Here is a 15,000-nt window from a genome sequence, read left to right as displayed (position 1 = left end):
CTTATCATCAGTTCTTCCTTCTCTCCTCCATCCATGCCTTGACTCTCTCTGGGTTTTTTTTCCCTTCCTCGCCAGCTTATCAATGGAGACAGCTTTAGCTGGCAGTAATCAATAGTATCAGATTGCAGTAAGCGCTGCGTTTAGCTGTCGGAGGCCTGTCCCATCACGGCGCAGGGCAGAAATCCCCTTTCAGCTGAGGTCAACTCTCGGGCTATTAGCAGTCATCTCCTGCCATCGCGTCACACAAACACACACACACACACACACAAGCCACACACACACATACACATACACACTGACACAGACAGTTTCGCACATAGACTTACATAATGCTAACACACACACACACACACACACACACACACACACACACACACACACACACACACACACACACACACACACACACAATTGTCTTCCTATACAAACACACACAAGGACAAAAATACTCTACATTTACATAAGCATATGCAGACATTTTCTTCTATTCATCATGCATAGCCTATATTCCATTTATCACAGGTCCACGATGTCTGTGTCAGAACCAACAGGTACAGGGAATTAGACCAACACGCCACTTGAGCTGTAAGCAGAGGCAGATGATTTTATTTGTCAATGATAGTGGGAATAACAGCACAGCACCAACCCCACTGCATCACATTACACAAGAGGAAGATCTATAGTGTAGTGCTTAACTCTGGAGAGTTTGTGGAAGTGTTTTCAAACCCCACTGCTTCCCATTGCGCAAGAGGAAGATCTGCAGTGTGTAGCACTCACTTAGATGTCTCTGTGGAAGTGTTTTCACCTCCATTTTCTTTTTCTTTTGCCACCTCCTCCCTCCTACTTCTCATCCCATTTCCATGACCAGGGGCGCTCTGCCTCTCCCCTGCACATACATCACTGTTATGGGCTCCGCGCTCCCTGAGCGAGAACGCGGCGGCCATTAGAGACGCCCGTGGCCAGATGTGGAACTGAGCGGCCGTAATCTGATTGGGAAAATAGAGGGACACTCGACTCCCGATGCACTTTAAAAGGGGCCACCACCGTAAGCCAATTTGCCGTGGCACGGAGAGCCATTTTGATTACCTGGGAATCGAGGCGTGTGTGATAGCGCGCTCCAGGGTGCCTTCAACACACCTGCCTATCTGATACATACATTAAAAGCAGGCTTATCTGGGCAGGGGAGCGTGACAGCTCTGCCGCAGTGTATTTGATGTGGGGGCCCCCGAGCAACGTTTCTGCTGTTTGGGCTCGGAATCGAGCCACGTTTTATAACCGTCTGTGAGATGCATGACTGCTGTGTCAATCCCTCGTCTGTTTTCGTCAGATATACTTTACTTTAGTATGGAATATTATAGCCACTTGTTCCTTTTTCCAAGTGACTCCAGGAATGAAGATATATATCGATCCGTTCACCTACGAGGACCCCAACGAGGCCGTGCGAGAGTTCGCCAAGGAGATCGACATCTCCTGCGTCAAGATCGAGCAGGTCATCGGCGCCGGTAAGGATTAGGGGGAATGACATGTGGAAACGCTCCGCCAGGCAATTCCCCATTTGCCCCTGGAGGAGACGTCTCTCTCCTGGCTATTTACATTCAATTATTTTTTATCTGCACACACTCCAGGTGAAGCAAAGGCTTATGTTTATCAGTGACTTCATTCCCTAGGCATTGCACTCAGGTCAAGAGTTCAGTTCCTCTGCTTTCGTCCTCTGATAGATGTAATGCTTCACAGCTACGTCGTACCCTTGAAGCATGCTTAATGTCAATAACAATACATGTAAAAACTGTCAGATTTAATATTTTGTTACTCATGTCACTTAAATTGGCCTTAAATGTACTTGTGTATACCTTTACCTGGAAAAGGTAGACTTATTAAATAAAAAAGCAAGCCTAGTCTTTTTAGGTATACACAGCACAAGATATTTGGAATTCTGTTTACTCCGTTGTATGAGAGGAAAATATAGACTCTGTTATAAGTTTGAATGGATTTGTGTAGAAGTACATTTTTCCATCAGAGCAACAACAAGAAGAAGATAGTTCTCCCATGAGGAGTGTGACATAAAGGTGTGTGTGTTTGTGTGTGTGTGTGTGTGTGTGTGTGTGTGTGTGTGTGTGTGTGTGTGTGTGTGTGTGTATAAACACTCTGTCGCCCCGGCCTGTTTGTGCAGGTGAGTTTGGCGAGGTGTGCAGTGGTAACCTGAAGCTGCCGGGTAAGAGGGAGATGTTTGTGGCCATCAAGACGCTCAAGTCGGGCTACACGGAGAAGCAGAGACGGGACTTCCTGTCGGAGGCCAGCATCATGGGCCAGTTCGACCACCCCAATGTCATTCACCTGGAAGGCGTGGTCACCAAGAGCAGCCCTGTGATGATCATCACCGAGTTCATGGAGAATGGCTCGCTAGACTCCTTCCTCAGGGTGAGGGATACACACACGTGCACAGAAATGCACACACACACACACACACACACACACACACACACACACACACACACACACACACTTTTATGGAAAGCAGATTGTTGTTTTCCTTTGTCACAGTGAAGGATACCAACATTTAGACATAAACACAGAAACCAAGCGCGCACACACACACACACACACACACACGCACACACACACACACACACACACGCACACACACACACACACACACACGTGTATACATATAGCTGAAATTCATACTGGCATCTGTGAGATTGAACTGTTGATATATTTTCCAAATACACTGTATATTTATAAAATGTACTGTATGTTTACCAAATCTGCTTTGTATATTGAAAACCACACAGTCCAAGAGCTTCAAAGGCTGTCTGATAGAGTCCCATAGCAACAATGATATTGTAAAAACACGCAAACTTGAAAATAAATATATGCATTACAGCCTTAAGCCAGAGGCACTTGCTGTCAGATCAAACACATTAAGCGGCTTAGCTATCTTACAGCTGCTATCAGTGAAAAAGCATAAGCATACACACACACACACACACACACACACACACACACACACACACACACACACACACCATACAAATAGGGCATCACTGAAGTTAATACTCCACTCTTTCTCAATCCATTTAATATGTGTGTGTATGTGTGTGTGTGTGTGTGTAATGTGCTTGTAGTGTCTTGAGCCTTGTGCGTGTGTGTGTGTATCCCTCGTGTCAATCTGAGTCTTAGCGATGATGATGATGTGGTTAGCCTCCAGTTACAGAGCAGTCATGCCCCTGCAGGTTGTGTCTTGGTGTGACAACATAGCCCACCTCCACTTGATCTGTTGCTACCATTCAGTGGGAAAGCTGCTTAAAGCCAGGAGCCTGTAAACATGCTGGGTAAGGGAAAGAGTGAAACGGAGAGAGAGAATAAGAGGCTGAGATGGTTAGAGGAAAAGAGGGAGAAAGACAGAGAGAGAGTGATGGCCTGCGAGTAGTCAGTCACGCTCATCACTCCTCCATCCGTCACGCCATCCCTCCATCTTGCCGCTCCGCCCGAGGCCTCATGAAGATATACATTTTGACTGATGCCTCTTAACGCACGCCGTGTGAATATTTCACAATCCCGTCTCCTCGACAATCCATAATTCAAAGCGTGATGACGAACAAAGAGTGTTCCAGACTGCCCCCACCAACAAACACACACACACACACACAACACACACACTCACATACACACACTCACACACACACACACACACACACACACACACACACACACACACACACACACACACACACACACTCACACACTCACTCACTCACTCACTCACTATCACACACACACACACACACACACACACACACATACACCTACTCTTCTGAAAACTGCATCACGGCATCAGCAGTTACACCAGAGCCAGACTGACAGCTGTAGGAGCAGCAGCAGCCTCCGTGTGCAGGAAGAAGACTGTGTTTGCTGAGGACATGAAGCCGATTACAGGGTGCTCAGTTAGAGTGTGTTTGTGTGTGTATATATGTGTTTGTGGGTGGGTATGTGCACTTTATGAGTGTGTGTGGGTGGGTGAGTAGCTTTTTGTGTGTGTGTGTGTGTGTGTGTGTGTGTGAGTAGTGTGGGAGGGTTGAGGTCCATCGGCCACACTGAAAAAAAAACGTCTCTCGTCTCTTAACGTTCCCTTAACTTGGTCCACACTAATTGGATGCTTCACTCGGGGTTCATTTGAAGTTAACAGAAAAAAATGGATTTAGATTTATGCAAATTGGGGGTTTCTGATCTTGCTCATGAGAGGCGGAGGGGGAAAAAAAAGATGAAAAACAGTTGGCTTTTTTCCCTGTCATCACTCAGATCTCTCTGGATTGAAACCTTATTTCATCTTTGACACATAGGGTTTTTTTTTCCTTGACAGTGTCAGATTGTGTAATTACTAGTTTGTAAGTAACCATAACCGTCATCATGGCTAAATGTTCTGAGCCCTTATAAAATGCAGATGTCCAGCCCATGCATCCTTTTAGCCATTCGATCGATAATATTTCACTTTTTTTTTTGCTTGCCATTTGAAATAAGAACAGCATCCATCTCAAGTGCTCAATGTGCAACACTAACTGAAGTTGACGTCTTTGGTTGCCTTGGTGCCCGCGATGTTATCATAGCTGGCGCGCTAGTTGGCCGTTGCCCCCGCGTGTTTAGATATGGACCATGTGCCCCGTCACGCGCCGCTGGAGGGGAGCCATGCCGCGCCACGCCGCTTTAAAACAAATTCCTGATTCTCAAGATAGGAATGTTTGTGGTGGGGCACGGAGCAGCCAGTCCGAGAAGGCCTCCGTCATCGCGTGAAGGAAAACAGAACGCTCGATGAGAGAGAAAGAGAGAGCGAGAGAGAGAAAGAAAGAAAGAGTGAGAATGAGACCTTTTCTATTTTCTTCGATTCATTTGTTAAACGGATTGATTTGATTATTTTCCGTTTTTGGCAAGCAGTCCCCCACTTTTTTTTTAACGGCAGTTGGCACGCGAGCGCGACTGCTTGTTGTTTGTCAGCGGCGCATCAGTCACCGTCTGGGGGCCTACGTTGTTGTTGGAGAGGCAGGAGTTGGGGGGCAGAGTGGAGTTTGGAGAAAGCCTCTGACAGGTAACATTGCGCGCTGTAAAAAAGGGCAATGTAAGCCTCGTACGCAGGCGAAAACAAACAACATGACACGAGCACTTAGCATTCCGCAACCTGGCCTGTCAGCTTACGGGCCTGCCGCTGTTTAGAAGGCAAAACACACACACACACACACATACACACACGCACGCAGCAGCGCCTCATTTGCATTTAGACTAACACACACACACACACATCTACGCACACAAGCATACACACACACACATACCTCTGCCAGCTTGGTTTTGAGAAATTGTAAGTGAGAGCTGGCGTTTGTGTCTCTGTGTGTGTGCGAGAGTCAGCGTATGGTTGTGTAAGGTTGTGTGTGTGTGTGTGTGTGTGTGTGTGTGTGTGTGTGTGTGTGTGTGTGTGTGTGTGTGTGTGTGTGTTGTCTAAGACAGTGATGCAACTATGACAGCACGTTCAGCGCCTGCATAAGCAAATAAACACCCTGCTGTGGCACCTCAAGTCGACAGCGTTTGACAATATTTGCTGACAGTGTCAAAGCTCCTGAATACAAAAACCTGACATCCGCCTCACTACGGCAACAGCAAAAAAAAAAAGCACAGAGAGGCCTCCAAAGACTACAACAGAGAGAGGAGAGGAGAGAGGGAGGAAATGAGAGAGAGAGAAAATAAAGGAAGATAAAACAGGGGAGCCAGGAGGAGCCTTAAGCAAGAATAGGTTTAATGTCATGAGAAATTACCATCCCGCCAACGTCCCATAATTAAGAGTGGGTGAGCTCAGTGAGCATAAGTAACCTGCCAGATGAAGAGCGAATAGGAGTGCCCACCCCCTTCCTCCTCCTCCTCCTCTTCCTCCTCCTGAGACTGCTGAGGCAGGGAGAAGACTGCTCCTCCCTTCACCGGCAGGCCAGGGGATGAACCTGTGAGCACAGTGTGTGTGTGTGAGAGAAACAATGTGTGTGTGTGTGTGTGTGAGTGTAAATGTGTGTGCGTGTGCGTGTGCGTGTGTGTGACATCACCATCCACACTGACTGATTGGTAGGATGCTGCTGACTGGGTGGATGTTTGCCTCCCTCCCTAGCCTCCTCTCCTGCCTGCAGGTGTGTGGTGGTGGAGGTGCGTGGGACAGTGTGTGTGTGTGTGGGGGGGGGATGAAGGGTGACTCTAGGGTGAAGTTTCATGCCAATTACTGTGAGCGCAAAAACACGTTGGGGGAGATCAGAGCGCCGGAGTGGTGAGTGTGCCAGGCGAAAGAGTGGAAGAGAGAGGGGGGTGAGGGAGGAGAAAGAGAGAGAGATGAATTATGGATGGCGTTTAATTGCTAGGGGGGTGCGAGGAGGAGCCAGGCAACAGGAGCAACATGACGGGTAGCTGCTCACTACTAATGAGGAGAACGGATGGAGAGAAAGAGAGAGAGAGAAAGAGAGAGAGAGGGATGGAGGGGTGGTAGAGATGAAAGAATGGGGTGAGTGGATATAGAGAGAGAGAAAGAGAAAAGGAATAGAATTGAGCAGGAGGAGTAGAGAGAAGGAAGAAAGGAGGGAATGAGAGCCGGAGGAGTGAATTTGAGTTTGGCCGTAGGGGAAAGTTTCTCGAAGAAACGCCACACATGAACGTGGTGAATCTGAGTAATTGGATAATGACGGAGGATGAGGCGAATTCCGAGCCTTCACACGAGCCAGCGACAGTGAGAGATACTCGGCCTGGCCTCTCGTGACAGCAGAAATGATTAGACTGTGGTTTAGCATCAAATTGGTGTTTTCTAGGACATCTCCTCGACTAATATACTGTCAGCCCACTTTAAATACTGGGTTCTGTCATCCAACATGGAACTCGGGCATCCAACATGGCACATTCCAGAAGACTGGTATTACTTTATTCCACAGTCTGTCTTTCAGTGACCTCTCTATGCATTCCTTGTATCATATAACCACTATACTATGTGTATATGCAGTATGTACAACCATAACAGTGCTACAGTTACGTAGAGTGTCTTGTGTCTACAGTTGTTACACTTGAAGAACACCCTATACAAAGAATGTCAGCTCTAGTTTGCCTAACACACAAGATCTGAAAGGAACAGATGGATGACCACGTATGTGTTTGTATGTTCTTATTTACCAGCAAAATGACGGGCAGTTCACGGTGATCCAGCTGGTGGGCATGCTGCGCGGCATCGCCTCGGGCATGAAGTACCTGGCCGACATGAATTACGTGCACCGCGACCTGGCCGCCCGCAACATCCTGGTCAACAGCAACCTGGTGTGCAAGGTGTCCGACTTCGGACTCTCGCGCTTCCTGGAGGACGACACGTCTGACCCGACCTATACCAGCGCCCTGGTGAGTGCCCCTGTCCAATCAGCTGTCGGCTAGAAGCATCTACACACACACACACACACACACACACACACACACACACACACACACACTTTAAGGGTGTTATGTATATATATACACATCGCAGGCACTTTCCTTCTGAAACCTATTACAGTAAAGTGAATGAATAAACCATGACCTTGATGTGGTCATTGGGATTCCAAACCAGCAAGGTCACAGCAAAAGGCCTTGGTGCTGGTAACTCAATCAGCCAAATCAGATTACCAAGCTTTATTGCTGGGTTTGTTTAGAGTGCCATTCTGAGTATTTCAAGCTACCCATAAAAGCAGAGAGTATGTGTTTGAGTGTGACTGGCACATATTGTATGCAAGTCTTCTCTTCATCTCTCTTCTCGTTGCCCTTGTGCGTGTCCTGCCCTTGGCTTTCCTTGATTGGCTTCTTGTCGTACTTGCTACTCTTCTCTCAATCTGATACCTTGAGTCATTGTACTGTCTCCACCTCCTTATTAAGCAGAGTGCCCCTTCTTTCTCTCAATCTCTGTTGTTCACTCTCAATTTCCTCTCAGCCATGCCGTCTGTCTCTCTCTTTCTCCTCTCTCTCTCTCTTTCTCCTCTCTCTCTCTCTCTCTCTCTCTCTCTCTCTCTCTCTCTCTCTCTTTCTCTCTCTCTCTCTCTCCCTCTCTCTCTCTCTCTCTCTCTCCTCTCTCTCTCTCTCTCTCTCTCCTCTCTCTCTCTCTCTCTATCTCTCTCCCCCTCTCTCTCTGCTCTCTTCCTCTCCCTCTCCTTCTCTTTGATGATCTCTCCAATCACTTTTTGCCACTCAAAGGTTGCCTTAAATCACTGTGAAGGACTGAATGTCACGGTTCCTGTATTACTCCCCGCATCTCTCAGTTAGTCTGAAGAGGAGTCTGCTCTCTTAAATGTCATCTTTGTTTGTGTTTTCGTGCTGTGTGGTGTTTTGCGGTGCAGGGCGGTAAGATCCCGATCAGATGGACCGCTCCCGAGGCTATCCAGTACAGGAAGTTCACCTCGGCCAGCGACGTGTGGAGCTACGGCATCGTCATGTGGGAAGTGATGTCGTACGGCGAGAGGCCCTACTGGGACATGACCAATCAGGACGTACGTATCCCACTCCCGCCCAGACATAACACTGTGGGAGGATGAGGTTTTAATGATGTTGACAAGGGTGATGTGCAGTTTAAGCCACTAGCCATTTGTCATTAGCACTCTGTGTGTGTTCCTGTTTTTTTTGTTGTTTTTCCACTGATTTTTGGTCGACAATTCAAAGGACACTGAAACACCAGGGCACATGGAACTTGGTGGGCATGAACCCCCACTAGGCTGATAAGGAATGCAGGCTTTTGATTCCTCGGGATTTGTACATACACATACACTGGCACACACACACACACACACACAAACACACACACACACACACACACACACACACACACACACACACACACACACACACACACACACACACACACACACAGAGGTGCACAGCCACTGACATAATTCCACTCAAAATATTTAGAGATGTCATGAGTGTTACAATTACATAATGTAATTGTGACATTGTCATCATTGAACACCGAATGATGTCTTGCCTAATGACATAGGAGACACAGTATCTGCCATAACATAATTTACAACAAGGCTATTTGAGACTTATGATGGAGCCTTTGAAATGAAGTGTAACCAGAACCGTACGCTCTTCATCAGGCTTTCATCTACTTCTTTTAAGAAGCAAGCTGGTCAGTTTCAGTGCACCTTGCCATTGGCTCATTGCAATATTCCTATATAGCCTGACTGATTAGGCTATGATCCTGACAGCAGTGGAGCCTGATATGAGCAGCTGACCGCCCAGGTAGATAGAGGCCCCAGTATAAACACACCACCGCTAAACAGAAGATAGCACACAATCCTCACATACTGTAGTCAGACAAGGGCTATGCACATGCTCACGCCCTCTTGACTCCTGCATACAAAGATACATCCAGGCTGTGTGTGTGTGTGTGTGTGTGTGTGTGTGTGTGTGTGTGTGTGTGTGTGTGTGTGTGTGTTGTGCTGAGTTGGTGCCACTGCTGAACTAACACAAGCGTGGCGTGCCGGGGGTGATGAATGGGCGCAGTGCCGAAGCGAGGCCAGGCGAGGTTGAGGGTGAGGGTGTCGGGCGCTAACGTAAACACGCGTGTGAGGTCATCATCCATCTTCACCACGCAAGACCACTCCGGCCCCTAAAAACACACACGCCCTTATCAACACCTTTTTCGCTTCTTTCTCGCGCACACACACACACACTTACAAAAAATGTTTTCTATCTTTTCTACTCACACATGCTCTTTATCTCTCTTTCATTCCTGCTCTCACTCACACAGAAACTCTGACTCTCTTTCTTTTTCTCTCAACTTTCATCTCACTCTTACTCTCTCTCTCTCGCTAACTTGTTCTGTCTGTCCTGTCTTACATATTTTCTTTCTTCCTCTCTCTCTCTCTCTCTCTCTCTCTCTCTCTTGCTAAGTTTTAGAGATCTGTATTTAAAGATTTCCGTCGACTTGGATTGATTTTTCCCCCTCTCAGTTAGCCAGAGGAAATGGTTGAGTAAATCAGTATTTTTGAAATCTAAAACGCGTGTCTCAGAAGCAAAACCATTAAGCCTGAGGAGTGTTTGTCTTTGAAGAGAGATGGGGGAGGAAGGGGGGTATTTACTGGGGTTGTTTGTTTGCTTTTGTTTGTTTACTGAAAGGTCGTTCCGTTCCCTCCTTCTCCTCTTTGTATCCCTGCATCTCTCTCTCTCTCTCTGTTTTGTGCGTGTGTTCCGCATGTGTGTGTGTTTTGTGTTTATGTGTGTGTGTGTGTGTGTGTGTGTGTGTGTGTGTGTGTGTGTGTGTATGTGGAGAGAGAGCGCTGAGGGAAAACAGATGTGCGTGCCACCTCCACACAAGAGCGTCAGAGTGTGCACACATGGAACGCGGACTCTACAAAAGAGAAAAGAGCGTTTAACACTCGACATGCTATGCGAACAAAATGACCGAAGATATCGCTTTTTTTTTTTCTCTCTCTCTCTCTTTCTCTCCCTTGCATTTTATGGACATAGATAGAAAGCAGACCCTGGCATTGACCCACCACTCAGTGGTATTATGAAGAGCAGACGGGCTTGGATAGTGACGGCTCTGTGCTTGTCCTTGAGGCTATCTGTTCCCTCTTAACAGACCCCAGCCCCAGCCTCAATCCATAGACCTCCTAGACGACCACGCTCACACATACTGTGTCTGTGTGGCGGTAATGATGGTCCTCAGACAGCAGTCATTCTGTTATTTAGTTATTAAATGTCTGCCTCAGGAATGTGTTATGATATGTCTAATGTGCCAGTTGGGTTATTTCCCGTAACTCGAAAAGAGAAAAAAAAAATGCCAAGTATTCATAGAAGGCTAGTGTTTGGTTCCTCCCCCTCTCTCATTCACAGAGACATTTTATGTGCCTGTTCCTCTGCCCACGTCTAACGCTCCTTTTTTTTTCAAAGCATTCCATCACCTCGTAAAAACTTGTGTCTGTGGTTGGTCACCAGCGGTATTCCCTTACCAGCCCTTGCTTTGAGCCAGAGGGGAGAGAAAATTTCCCCCAGTCATTTTCTCTTCAGAACACACACACACACACACACACACACACACACACACACACACACACACACACACACACACAGAGTTCGACAAACGAGGGGAAAAAAATGAGCTCGGCCCTGGGTAATGTCAGAGTCACAGTTTCTCAAGGAGAAGGATTTGGATTGCAAAGCAGTTTAGCCAGTGACTGTGCTCACCCCCCACCCCTCTCTCTCTCACACACACTCTCCAAAGAGATGGAGAAACCTCCCTCCTTCCTTTAACTCTCCTCTTTTTCTCCTTCTTCTTCCTCCCTCTCTTTTAAGGGTCCCTCCCGGGGCCAGGGGGAGGCCATGAAAATGAAGGTAGGTGGAAAGGCGGGAGCGCGATAATGAAAATAGTTCCAAATTGAAAGCGCCGAGCGCTAATGCGTTTGAGAGGAACCCCTTGGATTGCAGGCGGTTATCTTATTAGCGGCGGGGGCTACAGATAGCAGAGCGAGCCGGGGGTTCCCACATGTACGCGCCAGCTAAGTGAGATTAATCAGGAATTGAATAGAGTGGCCTAATGGCGGAGGTAATGAGCTCGGGAGCGAAGGCGGCCACACCTCAGACCCCCCCACCTACACACACACACACACACACACTCCCTCACACACACACATACACCCCACACACACACACACACACACCTCCCCAGCTGTTGCGGTTGTCAGGCTCCATCCTCCCCAGACTGCCGGTGAGTGATGCCCCTTTCGCCACCCACAGTCTTATCTCCTGTGTTCAGAGCGCTCAGCTCGGGAGGTGGGGGAGTTAGCCACGGGCTAATGCTACTCTGCATCTGGCAGGTGAACTCCACATCACTTAATCATGCCGTGCAGGGATTATTCGGTTCGTACGCACACATGCTTATTAACACACAGCGTAGTAACACATGCACACGCAGACACACACACTCACATACACACACACACACACACACACACACACACACACACACACACACACACACACTCATGTATGTACAGTATACATGCACACAAACTCAGGATAGTCAGGAAAGGATTAGCCCATGTCACTCACAATTCACTCTTACACAAAAGTGTGCATACACATGCATGCAAACATACACACACACACACACACAGACACACACACGCACATTCTATCTGTTACTATGAGCACAGACATACACACACACACACACACACACACACACACACACACTTCTCACAGTCTAACACTATCCAGTCTAAGATCTGGCTTCGATCTCGCATCAGTTTGCGGTGACATCACCATTGGCCCTTTCTGAAAGGATGTGGGTAATAATAAAAGAAAGACGGAAAGGGAGAGAGAAACAGAGAGAGAGAGAGTGAGAGAGAGAGAGAGACTTTCTATCAGCCAAGCGACAAGGTTCATATGCACACAGTGAGATACAGAAAAGACTAAGGCCAGGTCCACATGTAGCCAGGCATTTTTGAAAACGTGTGGACAAGGCCTTATCTAAACATGTGATGCCAGGGCTCATTTCCTGAACTCTTAGTGGCGATACACAGTGCGTCTCTCACTTGATACACAGTGTCAGCAGTGGTTGTTGCACGGCACGTGGCTCCCCATGTTTGCTTTGACACAGCTTGTCTGCTCTGATTAATGCGGCACTATTATGGTCTGCCATAAGTGGGAGCTGCGCAGTAGTGATTATCAGTGCGTTGGCGGCAGATTGTTTGACGGAAAAGAAGTCAGAGTTCAAGCCAGCTCGGTTGACCTGCGAGCTGTGTGTGTGTGTGTGTGTGTGTGTGTGTGTGTGAGCCAGGGCAGGATGATTGAGGGAATCCATTTGCCTGTGTGACCTATCTGCATGGGTATAGTATGTGAAATGGGAGATCCAGAGAAAGATAGATAGAATGTGCCCCACTCTGTAATGGGGGTCTCAGCAGTCTCAGTGTCTGATTCAAAATTTGTTTTATATAGTGTGTGTGTGTGTGTGTGTGTGTCTCTGTCGGCATTTATTTGAGAGAATAGGTATAATGTATTTGTGTTTGTGAGTGTGTGTGTGTCTGTGTGGCATTATTGATGTGCTTTCTATTTTTTTTCTTAGCAGCCCTAGTGCATTGTTGCGTGGGGTGTGTGTGTGTGCATTTGTGTATGTGTGACTGTGTTGTGTAAATGTGTGACACAGTGTGTATCACCGTATGTGTGTGTGTGTGTGTGTGTGTGTGTGTGTGTGTGTGTGTGTGTGTGTGTGTGTGACTCTGTGTGTGTGTATGCGTGTCTGTTTGTGAGATAAATAAAGTGGCTCCCAATCTCCCAGACACAGATAATGATCACAGTGCATTTATGACGAGCCTGATCAATCAGTGGTCTCCCTGCTATCATTACCGCTCAAGCCCCCACCCCACCCTCTGCAGTTGTCGTCCCTGCCCACCCACCTAGCGCTGGCCAGCCGGCCCCATCTTCTCCTAATCGCCCCCTCACACATGAAGGCCACACACACACGCAGACACCGAACACACCGGGATAAACACGCTGATGAATGTCACAGTTTACTCTCTGGGAAGTGTGCGCGGATTTGACTAATGGTTTGATTATCTTCCCTCGGCCACGCTGTTGTTTTTAGACATGATGAGCGCATAAGGGAATGTGCGTTGCCACCAACTCTATCATTACAGTAGCTAAATGAATCCACACACTGTCCCCAACTGACCTTAGAAATGAGACTCGGGGGGTTAAGGTAAACAGACATAGGGTACGTTCAGATTATAGGCCGATCAGATTTCTTCACAAATCAGACCTTTTAAGACAAGATCTTTTTAGGATGTACACACTCAGTTGCAAGCGATCAGGTCAGATTTGTGTCTCCAGATATCGCCAACCTGTCTGCATGGTTTGCTGTGGCAACGTAGTAGGCATCAGTAGAATCTCTCTGTTTACATTGGCATCTGTCCACGGGCAGTTGCTTTCCATGCTGTCACGTCGCCACTCCTTCATGGCACTCTCAAAGAGTATAATAACAATAAATATGTCAGTCAGTGTGAGGTGTGTAAGACGCCCCTGCTAGGAATAGCATGAATTCCACCACAGCCGTCACTTGTCAATCTGGATTTGACATCGTCATTGTCTATTGCTTTGTGATTGACGCGAAAGACACTTTGAAATCCAATTTCAGCAGCCAGAGTGGACCGGACTGAGACACATCTGTAGAAATCCAATTGAAATCATATTTCAAACCACCTTTGTGGTTCTGATCTGATCTGCAAAAATTGGATTGCAGATGTTTTTGCTGTCCTGTTTTGTTCTACCACTACTACGACTACCACTACTTTTTGCTCTTCCTTTTCTTCCTCCTCCTCTTCTTCTTCCTCTTCCTCCTTTTACCATCTGCTGATCTAATGTCTGTGTCGCCCCCTGCAGGTGATCAACGCCATCGAGCAGGACTACCGGCTGCCACCGCCCATGGACTGCCCCAGCGCGCTGCACCAGCTCATGCTGGACTGCTGGCAAAAGGACCGCAACAACCGGCCCAAGTTCAGCCAGATCGTCAACAACCTGGACAAGATGATTCGCAACCCCAACAGCCTCAAGGCCATGACCCCGCTCTCCTCAGGGTGAGGGAGGCATGTGTGTGTGTGTGTGTGTGTGTGTGTGTGTTACATGACATGAAGCCAGAAATGTGGGTGGTTCTGCATCTGTGTGTGTATAAGGGGTGTGTGTGTGTGTGTGTGTGTGTTTAGTTTATTTTTTTAGATCTTGTGTGCCATAGTGTGTGTTAGAACACAGTAGTTTGATGTAATCCTCTGATAGTGTGTGCGGTGTGTTTGAACACATGGCGTGTATGATATATTATAGCCATTGTTCCTGAGGGGCTGGCTTATTGCTGGCGCTACATGATACAGCTGTGGTTGGCCGACCTGTGAGGAGATCTCTCAGAAGGGATTGTACTCCTCAGACAGAATGCCTGGGTGTGTCTGGCTACATTTCTGTATGTGTGTGTGTGTGTGTGTG

General features: G+C 47.5%; 1 protein-coding gene across 1 annotated transcript in view; it reads left to right on the top strand.

Annotated features, from left to right (window-relative positions):
• ephb2b (eph receptor B2b) overlaps window positions 1–15,000 on the top strand; it is a 163,780-nt gene that overhangs the window by 140,930 nt on the left and 7,850 nt on the right. The window contains 5 exon segments of the mRNA XM_048254736.1: window positions 1,380–1,502; window positions 2,171–2,418; window positions 7,186–7,401; window positions 8,367–8,516; window positions 14,410–14,603. Of these exon segments, the coding sequence (XP_048110693.1) occupies window positions 1,380–1,502; window positions 2,171–2,418; window positions 7,186–7,401; window positions 8,367–8,516; window positions 14,410–14,603 (931 nt within the window).

The sequence above is a fragment of the Alosa alosa genome, chromosome 10 (genome assembly GCF_017589495.1).
Source record: "Alosa alosa isolate M-15738 ecotype Scorff River chromosome 10, AALO_Geno_1.1, whole genome shotgun sequence".
Lineage (NCBI taxonomy): Eukaryota > Metazoa > Chordata > Actinopteri > Clupeiformes > Clupeidae > Alosa > Alosa alosa.
The sequence above is the reverse complement of the archived record's forward strand: the minus strand, read 5'-3'. Positions and strand labels throughout refer to the sequence as shown.